The sequence below is a fragment of the Populus alba genome, chromosome 8 (assembly GCF_005239225.2).
Source record: "Populus alba chromosome 8, ASM523922v2, whole genome shotgun sequence".
Lineage (NCBI taxonomy): Eukaryota > Viridiplantae > Streptophyta > Magnoliopsida > Malpighiales > Salicaceae > Populus > Populus alba.
This window is the reverse complement of record NC_133291.1, coordinates 15,160,256-15,170,703: the sequence shown is the minus strand read 5'-3', so window position 1 is coordinate 15,170,703 and position 10,448 is coordinate 15,160,256. Positions and strand designations below refer to the sequence as shown.

At 30.4% G+C, this 10,448-nt stretch overlaps 1 protein-coding gene across 1 annotated transcript; it reads right to left on the bottom strand.

Moving 5' to 3' along the window:
• Positions 1-5,465: 5,465 nt before the first annotated feature.
• On the bottom strand, positions 5,466-9,581 carry LOC118061046 (protein trichome birefringence-like 11). Its single transcript, XM_035074397.2, has 4 exons — positions 8,686-9,581; positions 7,674-8,063; positions 6,534-6,692; positions 5,466-6,124 (listed from the first exon to the last, which is right to left on the bottom strand). The coding sequence occupies exons 1-4, from the start codon at positions 9,132-9,134 to the stop codon at positions 5,761-5,763; spliced, it is 1,362 nt and encodes a 453-aa protein (XP_034930288.1). The 5' UTR covers positions 9,135-9,581; the 3' UTR covers positions 5,466-5,760.
• Positions 9,582-10,448: the final 867 nt, after the last annotated feature.

Sequence of the window (10,448 nt, the reverse complement as noted above, 5' to 3'; positions counted from 1 at the left end):
CGGGTCTGTGTCCCAAATTATTTTTTTTTATACTTTTTTAAAACATACTTGCATCACACGAGCATCTTTTTTAAACCAAAAAATAAAAATGTTTCAGCTTGCGGTGTAGAGCGTACATATAAATCTAGTTAAACTCTATTGTACAATGTTGAATATCAATTTAATAACGGAACATTTTTTGACATCATGAATTGATTATAGCATGTAAAAAGAATAAAAATTATGGGGATTAGGAAAAAAAAAAAAAAAAGAAGAAAGAAAGAAGAAGAGGTTATCGACTATAACTTTGAACAGTTTCTCAAAGGAAAAAAAGGTTTGACTCAGCTACACTATAGTTGTCTATAATTCAACTAATATAATTATAACAAGTCTATTGACCAGCGCTCCGTCATGGCCATATCAATTTTTTTTAAAATGTAAAAAAAGATGTTAAGAGCCCGCAAAGTTTTTTTTTTTTAGTATCATTAAACCTGACTAAGTGGATCAATTTTAAAACCTCCCATCTTAGCCAGATCTAACTCAAGTTTCTAATTAAATCACGTTGAAAATGATTCAACTAAAATCAATTGATTTTATGGATATAAAGATAACCTAAATGATTGGTAAAAACATGATTTAGCTTTTTAAAAAAACAACTCAAGATGACAATTTTTTTAAAAAATATTGAGACAATGACATATTGGATTAACTTTGGTTCCCCTGCGACCTAGTTCAGGGACTTTATTGGGTTTAATAAATTTTTTTATAAAATTTTTTAATTTAATTATATAATAAAAATAGATGCTCGCAAAATTAAACATCAATCCTAAAATAGATATTTATTTGAAACTATGATAACCTAATAAAAAATAAACAAAAATAAACCATGCAGTTTATTTCATAACTAATCCAATATTGAAGAACAAAAAAAAATAATTAAAAAAAATAAAAGACCAAAAACGGGAAAATAAAAAATTTGGTCGGTGGGTAAACTCGTCAAACCTATGAATTAGCTAACCTAGGCTAGCATGCCAAACCCATAAGCTAGATTATGAACTTCATTAGGATTATAATTTTTTTAAAAATATATTTTTTTTAACTATATGATAACAAAAATAGACAATCATAAAATCAAACATCAACCCCGTACCAAAATATTTTTTTGAAATCACGATAACTTTATAGAAAGTGAAACAAAACCAACTATGAAAATAAATCCCCAATTAACCCAATATCTATAGATGAAATTAAAAAAAAAAAAAAAAAGGGGTTAAACTCACCATACCCGCAAACCACCATGTCAACCAGCCAAATTTGTGAGCAAGGCTATAGACTTTATAAAGTTTAATAACATGACATTTTTTTCAAAACTATTTTTTTTTTTAACTATATGAGAAAAAAAAATAGACGATAATAAATTCAAATTCAATAAAAGAAAAAAAAAAGACACCCTATCAAATCTATAAACCAAGTCAACTTTAGTTATTCTAGCAAACTCACAAACAACTTTAATCTTATAAAAAGATAAAATAAAAAGAAATAAATCATAAAATTTAATTTACACTCCTTTTAATATTAAAAAATAAAATAAACAAAAATAAATTAAAAAAGAAGAAGAAGAAGTAATGGAATCCACAGTGTTATAGGTGAATAGTAGCTTCCCTCACCTTATAGAAGCATAAGAGATTCTCCAATGCAAAATGCTAAATTGAAGAGCCAAATTGATAAAATGGATTTTTGAAATAGTATAAATATAGTTTTTTTTTTTATTATGTGCATTCCAATGGTAAAAAACTATTTAGAAAAGTCAATTATATTTTAATATAATTATATAACTAATTTAGATATTTTATATATAATATAATTATGATGTTATTAATTATATAATTAATATGAGTAATTTATAAAAGTAATATAAAATTAATGAAGTAATATGAAGCTTAAAAGATATAATTTAAAATTAAACTTAAAATTTATTTATATGAATATTTTTAATTTTCAGTTTTATATGTTACTATTAAAATTTTAATTTTTTAAAATTAAATTCAAATTCAAACTTTGAAAAAAAACCACCAATATTTTAAATTTTGATTTTATTTTTTTTTAAAAAAAATTCATGCTTTGAAAAAATGATTGCCACCATTTTAAATTTTATCGTGGTTCTTGGTTTATCGAGCCTTTAAAAGGTAACTGCAGCTCACAGAATACTTGCATATGGTATTCATGCAGATCTTATTGATGAATATCTTCAAATTGGAGAAAGCATTGCAATAAAAAGTCTTAGAGCTTTCGTCAAAGCAATTGTAGAAGTTTTTGATGATTGGTATCTAAGGGCACCAAACGAGGCCGATATTTGTCGATTATTATCAATTGGAGAGCAGCATGGATTTCCAATGATGTTAAGGAGCATTGACTGTATGCATTGGAAATGGTAGAAATGCCCAATTGCATGATATGAGATATATACTGGTCATTTTCGTGAACCAACTATAATTCTAGAGGCGGTGGCTTCACAAGATCTTTGGATATGGCATGCCTTTTTTGGAATGCCTGGATCATTAAATGATATTAATGTTCTTGATTGGTCACCTATTTTCGATGCACTTGCTGAAGGTCGTACTGCTCTTGTCAATTATAAAATTAATGGGCATGAATATACAATGGGATACTATTTAGCAGATGGGATTTATCCTAATTGGTCAACTTTTGTTAAGACAATCACAAGGCCTTTAGGAGTAAGCATAAAATATTTTGCAAGTAAGCAAGAGTCTGCAAGAAAGGATGTGGAGTCGGTATTTGGGGTGCTCCAATCTCGTTTTGTAATTGTACGTGGACCTCTTCCATACCGGGATGAAGAAATGCTTGCAAATATTTTGAAAGCTTGCATAATATGATTATTGAGGATGAAGAAGCAATGAACCTTGGATTTGACCATGAATGTGAAGTCAATTCCTTTATATCAGTGTCATATGGTGAAATACAAAAATTACATGATTTTCTTCAAACTCATAATCAAATCAGGGATAGAGCAAAAAGTTCTCAACTACAAAAAAGATTTGGTTGAACATTTATGGGAATAATATGGCACCGAGTAGAATCATTAGTTTTGAACTTCTTATGTCATCATAATTTTCAAGTTTTTTATGTTTTTTTTTTTCATTATGATTGTTATCATTTAAGTTAATTAATCCTATTTGTTGTTGTTAAGTGTTAGAAGAACTTTTAAAAAAGTATTATATATTGATACAACTTTTATAACAATATATTTAAAATAACCAAGAAATTTCTAAATATTTAATTAAAAATACATTACATTAAACAATAAACAAATCTAGTTAATTAAAAATACATTACATTAAATAATAAATAAATCTAGTTAATTAAAAATTAAAACCCCTCTTTTGTATCCCTGAATTGTTGTAAGAGATTTGTTATAGTTGTCTTCTCAACTTTATATTTTCCTTGTTTACATTTAAGTCGTTTCTTTGCAACCTTCTGACCAATTAGTCTATCTTGATAAATCAACGGTTCACTGTCTTCTCCTAAACTAACAAAATCAGGGGTAGATGGAGCTGATGAAGTCGAACTTACATTGACATGACTTTTTTGTTTCTTGTTTGACCTTTAATGTTGACTTGTACGCTTAAATTGCCATTTGGGTTCTTTTCTTAAGATAGCCCAATAATGTTCTAGTTAAAATCGTTTGCCAACGCAAGAAGCATACATTTGTCGAGCATCATTAATCTGGCAAGTAAAAAAATTAGAGAAATTAAATAATGTTAAAATATATGTTAAATAATTTAACATGAAAATGAATATTAAAATTACCCTTGATTCTTCAGTCATTCCACTTTGCTAACGATTTTCAATTTGAGTAACAAATCCAATAAATTTACTAACTTCTCTATTTATTTCTTGCCATCTATTTGAGATGCTTATTTGGGAATGATTATTCAAGTTTCCTCCATTCTCTACAAAGTAAGCATGTACTCGAGCCCAGAACTGTTTTGTTTGTTGTTCAACTCCTGTAATTGGATCTTTGCTTGTATTTAGCCATGCAGAGACAAGTAAATAATCTTCCTCTGATGAGAAGTTTTTACTTCTTTGTGATTTTTTTATTGTATGAACATTTAAATTCAAGTTAAGTCATCAATTAATTGATTAGAATCACTTGGTTGAGAGAGAATATCTTTTGACTTATTCACAAGAAAGTTGGTGAAAAAGCTTGGAAAATTTGAATCCATCTACATTAAAAAAAAAAAAAAAAACTCAAGTTAAAACCTTATAAGAGAGTGTAAAAGAAGCGCACATTCAATGTCTAGCAATTTTGTAGTTTACATACATGTTAATTAATAATAAGCATTGTATCCTATTTGTTCTAACATTACAATTTAATTATTTTTTGGAACTAAAATAGAATTAATATACTGGTTTAATTGTATTTTCAACAAGACAAAATATAATTAACCTCAAATTAAAACAAACAATAAAAAATAAATTTTAAATATGTCACTCTATATTTTTATCAATATCAGCTATCGTTATTACTTCCTCTTAATTTTGTCAAAGATAACAACATAAATAAAAAATTGTTTTCATTAACCCATATCAAAAACATAAAATAACAAAGAAATAAAAATTATCAAAAAATATCAAATTAACAACAAAAGATCTCCAAAATCAAGAGATATTAAAGAGAAAATAGAAAAAGCTTTTAAATAAACATATCTTTTAATTTCAGTTAATTAACATAACTGATGTTATTAATTAACTAGAGAATAATTGATTTTTATTTTTCTAATTTTGAGAGAAGAGTGAGGCACAATACAAGATTTTAAAAATAAAAAACAAGTTTCTTTCCTTCTACTTTTAAAGAAAAGAAAAAATTATTGACCAACGGCTATAAAAATAATTGTTGGCAATGATAACTTTATTTTAGCTATTTTTATAGAAATATATAAAAATAGCTTTTCACATATTGAATAGCTATTTCAGCTATCCTTTTTCTTGCTGTGTTGGAGTTGTAGAAAATAAAAAAAAAAAAGTTAAAAGTAAATATTTAACTCTTCATTTAGTTCTCTGTTGGAGATGCTCTAAGCATAGCCTGATACAAACATGATTCCTTCTCAATTCTTTGCGCCGGTGACAACATTAATGTCTAAAACCAAATTAGCTTTAGAAGCATAAGCATAGCCAGATGTTCCTAACAAGATCCCTCCATCAAAATCTTCACAATAACTCGTGCCCTTACAATGAAGTTGACATTGAGACCTTTTTCCTGAGCTAGTTAAAAGTTGGGAGCATTTCCAGGTCAAGCTAACCTGTGCAAAATGGGAGGAGGGCTGCTTGCTCTAGCACTTGAATGCAGAAGGAAGCCCTAAAAGAAGGTCTCAAGCCACAGCTTTACTAATCCAAATAACTAAAAGTTTGTTTATGCCAGTATTTGGCAAATGAAAAAAAATAAAAAATTGTTATTTGATCAAAAAAAATAAAAAATTGCTAATTACATTGCCCCAATGAATTACACCACTTGATTATAATTACATAAAAAAAAATCCAATGAATAAATATTATCGACATTTTTTCCTAAAGTTATTCCCAAAAACCCTTTGCACATCCACTTGCCTCATATTTATAATCTTCCTCTTAACTTCAAAAATGCAAAACTACATCAAAATTCTGTATTCATTGTCCCTTTGTTGTTTGTCTGGAAGTCAAGAGTCATTTATATGCATTTAAGTCCTGTCTTCACATTGACTCGTAAAAAAGAGGCTTTCCTAATCAAACTTGTGCCCTAGATGATGATAGGTTAAAAGTCTGCTTGGCTCCATGCTTGAGGAATAGTGCATAGAGTAACTCGTTCCATGAGTCGGGGACTCCAGGCAGGCACCAGTGGCTGCAGTCCTGCCTATGCAGTGGTGCAGGATTGGAACCCTGATAGTATAGAGAAGAATGCCCATCTTTTCTTCTTGCAGTCATTCCGGTCACGTTCAATATGCTAAATTCTGCTGCTTGGTTTGAATAAGCTGAGAAGACATCAGTTACTATCTTGAATTGGGTCCATGTTTCGGATGGCACCAATGATGAGCCTAACTCTGGTAATGTCTCCAAGTGACAGTTTCCACCTGTCCTCCAATCTCCACCTCTGAAATGTAGGTGTAAAATAGGCCTTCTCAACAATCATAGGGACCACGAACAAGAAATGATGATGATGAAATCATACGAATCTAGACAGCTATTTAATAAGAACATGTTGAGGTAACAAAAAAAAAAAAACTCATCGAAAACAACATACTGTAAGACTTCAAGGATAAACTTGTGCCCAAGTAACCATGAAGCAGGCCTTTGAAAGGGAAACTTCAACTATGAGATCTTAAAATTTAGGATATGAACACTTAGTGAGTGTATAGATGAACAAACAAAGGCGTTGCTCAAGAACTGGGATGAGTTGTTTCATGCCAAAACTTCCCATCATGTAAACATTATACACCAAAACAAGAAGAAAAACGTCTGTGTAGAATACCAGTTAAAGTATTGAAACACGTTTAACAAACCTGAAGTGCACAGGGGCAAATGTACGAAAAAAGACATGGGTCTTGCTTGCGTTCACTTCGAGCTGTATCCAGTTCACCACAGTCTCTATTGACTTCTTATAAGCATCTTCGACCCCCATTTCCAGTTTCACTTCTTCCCCTTCTTGAAAGTAAGAACCCCTAGAAAAATAAATTGGAGAAGCAACATTAATTTCCCATGTTCCAAAATAAAACACATAATTTCAAAGAACGTGCACCACCTCTGCAATTTCTTTTAGTCAATCAATTAGCCTTGTCCTTCAAGCGACTTTTTTCACTTAAACATGCAAAGTTTAAATCCAAAAGGTCACATCCACTATGCATCGATTGAACATACAAGCGAACCTTATCACAATCCGACTAAAAAATGACAAATTGTGAGGTCCATTGTGTTGTACTGTTTGAAAAGAACATATGCATGAATGAAGGCTATCAGAAAATATCTCTGTTCAATCAAAAGGAGAGGTAGACGAGACTGATGCACACATGGAAAAAAAAAAAAAAAAGTTACAGCCATCCATCGTTCAAAACACTACTTCTAGTCTCACATCATTTGCACTACCCATATTGGCCTTGGAAGAAACAAACTTATTGGCGCGTCCTGCAGCAATTCAAATCACCATGCTTGGTTAACATAAGTTTGTGCCACAAGAATTTACATGGATACAGGAGGTAGAAACAAAGACAAGTGATCCAGCAATAAAAAGCATCAAGGTCACGGGAATGAGTTAAAACCTAAGCCAGTCCAGAGTAACATAGAAACCATCAAATGTATCACTAGGAAATTCCCTGCCCACAGCAACAAATATATCAATTCTTGGGTCATGCCATTTTCACTAGTCACTTTAAACTCTAGATCATTGGTTTTCACTTTCTTCCTAACATAAACTGCTCAAAGTGAGTTACAGGAAGATTGTTTTGACCTCCAAATTTAACAATTGTTTTCAGCCCTGTCCTGAAATTTTTCACAAATGCATGATGCCATATTATCATGCAAAACCCCCCTACGAAAATTTTTTACAATCATCAAAACCATCTTAGCAGAAGCTCATACTGCGACAATAGAATTATAGATGGAAGATAAAAGAAACCCTACAAGAATGGAAGGCTTAATCAATTTACCCTCTTATAGTTTTCTCATAATTCCACCAGTGGCCCATGTTGAGGACCAACACATCAGCAGATCTCCATTTGACAGAGTTCCAATCCATTCGATCCAATTTAAGTGTCAACCTAACCTTCTGTGGAGACCCAGCCGGAGGCCGGCTCTGCAATACAAGAAATGGAGACCTGTAATACTCCACTGTGCAATTATAATCCTTAAACTTGAATATCAAGAATCCTTTATGCTTTGTAATTGGACTGCCGTTCACTTCATAGATGGAATCCTCATTTGGAATTGCAGAAGACAACATGCATAGGAGGGACTCCCACTGATTTCTTCCAATAGAATCTCCAGCAAACACTAACCGTTTGTTTCGTAGTTTCTCCAACATCATTTTTGCATCAAATCTACATAAATCAAAGAGAAAAGAAATGCTTTCATATTCTTCATAAAAAAAAATAAAAACATAAAAAGAGCATAACAAGTGTGACTCAAATGTAAATACAACAGTGGGATTATGTGTGTCCCTGTGAGAAAAGGAAACTGATGTGATTGAGTGAAACAGAGAATTATCATGTAAGAAACTTAGAAGTCTTTAGTAAAATCTGATATCTTATAAACAGAACACTCTTGGTTTTCATATCATCTGCAACGAGAATTTTCCCAAAAATTTTCGTCCTTCTTCTAAGTTTCACAAACACATTTTCCAAGTAAAAACGAGACATGGAAAGGAGCAAAATTCATATGTCTTCATCGTGTAAAGGCTTCCTTATCAGCACCCGACCAAGCTTATCAACCAAAGAACAGGACAATATCTTTCAACAAAGCAGGGTATCGTTGGAATATCACAAGTCTCATCCGTTGCTATTTGCTAGCATACACACACACACACACACACACACACACGAAAACGGGGGCAACGCTGTCATTGTCAGACACGAATGAACTACTAATAAAATGTAATCTTAAACTTCTGACATTAACAAGAATGTTAAAAAGATTTTTTTTTTTTAAAAAAAAAAGGAGAACCTGGGCAAGTTGCAGTGCTTGGGTTGCCATCTCCATTTGGTGTAGAACAAATCAGGCCTGCCATTCTCAGTACACCTAAACCCTTGATCAAGAAATCTACAATCTTTAGACTGGTACAATGGATACTTCTCATCCCACGCCCAATCTCCATCAAACAGATCACATCCATTACCCTCTTCCTCCAAAAACTCTACTCGTTTATTTTTTCCTGACCCATTTAACTGCAACCACATAAACCTCTCTGACTTGCCCGGAACAATAAACTCTTTAACAATGACAGCCCTGTAATCTAAGTAAAAGAAGCAAAAAATAACACAAACTGTAACAAAAAAGAATCCAAGAACACCTAAAGATGGCTCAAAGAATCTCAATTGAAAGCGTTTGAATTTCTTGAAGATTTCAAATAATTGCACTGTTTCATTCTCCCGATAAGATGAGTTCTTAGACATTTGCGCTCAAGAAAAGATTTTGGATTCTGGGTTTGGTTTCTTTGGTGTCACTGATACTAAGCTGATATAGATATAGAAGGGGAAAAAAAAAAAAAAACAGAGTCGTATGGTAAGACAGAGGAGTTTTGGTTTGCAAGGAACATTCATAGCAAATGTAACAGACCTATGGCCATGCTTATACTGTTTTTGAGCCTCTTTGCTTGGCAGATCAGTTATGTTATGGAATGGATTGAAAAAACTAAAAAGTAGAGAGAGAGAAAATGGCCCTAATGGGTGCCAAAGAAGCAAAGAAACATTCACTCATGACAGAAGTAAACTACTTTCCTTTTGCGCTTTTCCGTCATTACTTTATTGCAATGTGACGGTGGTGGAGACTACAAAGAAGGATAGAGAGGAGAGGATGGTTTGGTTGTGGTTTTGGTGGCTATGGCCTCTGGCATCGAGGCAATTACGATTTAGGTAGTTTTCAGTAATGTTGGTTTTTAAAGTTTTTATGTTTTTTTTTTTTTAGTTTTGAATTGTATTAAAATATTATTTTTTTTGTTTTTAAAATTTATTTTTAATATTATAAATAAAAAATATCAAAAATAAATTTTAGTTTTTTCTTGAAATGCATGAAATAACCGTGTAAACAAACAAATATTTAGAGCCTGTTTTGAAGTATGATTGAAAATATTTTTCAAAATAATTTTTAGAAATATATCAAAATAATATATATATATATATTTTAAAAAAATTTTTGAAATAAACACATTAAAATAATCTAAAAAAATAAAAAAATATATTAATTTAAAACAAAAAAAATTAATTTTTTAAAATATAAAAACAAATACAGTGCACTAGCCAAACAGGTTATTAAAAGCTGCCCAAGATTTTAAGAAATGTTATGAAATCTTTCCTTATGGCATGGACCAATAATAGAAATACTCAATTCCCACCCTTTTAATCAGATTAGCAATAAGCCAAGTAATTACAATTATAATCAAGCCAACAGTTTTTGTCTTGTTTGTTAACAAGTAATTATGAGAATCATAAATACCAATTTAAAAATAAAATGTCAATTACCATATCTAAGATTCCTAAACCCGTGTTTTGAGAATTCTTAAGTGTTTTTCACGGTAATCAAATAAAAAAACCTTTTATTTTTTTAAATCTAAAAAAATTTAAAATATATTAAAATAATATTTTATTTATTTTTAAAAAATAATTTTTAGCACATCAGTATATTAAAATAATTTAAAAATATAAAAAAATATTAATTTTAAATAAATATAAATATTATTTTAATTTAAATTTTTTTAAAATTATTTTTAA

Coding starts and splice junctions, on each gene's coding strand:
- LOC118061046 (XM_035074397.2), bottom strand. CDS start 9,134: ATGTCTAAGAACTCATCTTATCGGGAGAATGAAACAGTGCAATTATTT. Junction 6,693..7,673: donor TATGAGAAAACTATAAGAGG/GTAAATTGATTA, acceptor TTATTTTTCTAG/GGGTTCTTACTTTCAAGAAG. Junction 6,125..6,533: donor TTTGCCCCTGTGCACTTCAG/GTTTGTTAAACG, acceptor CCTACATTTCAG/AGGTGGAGATTGGAGGACAG.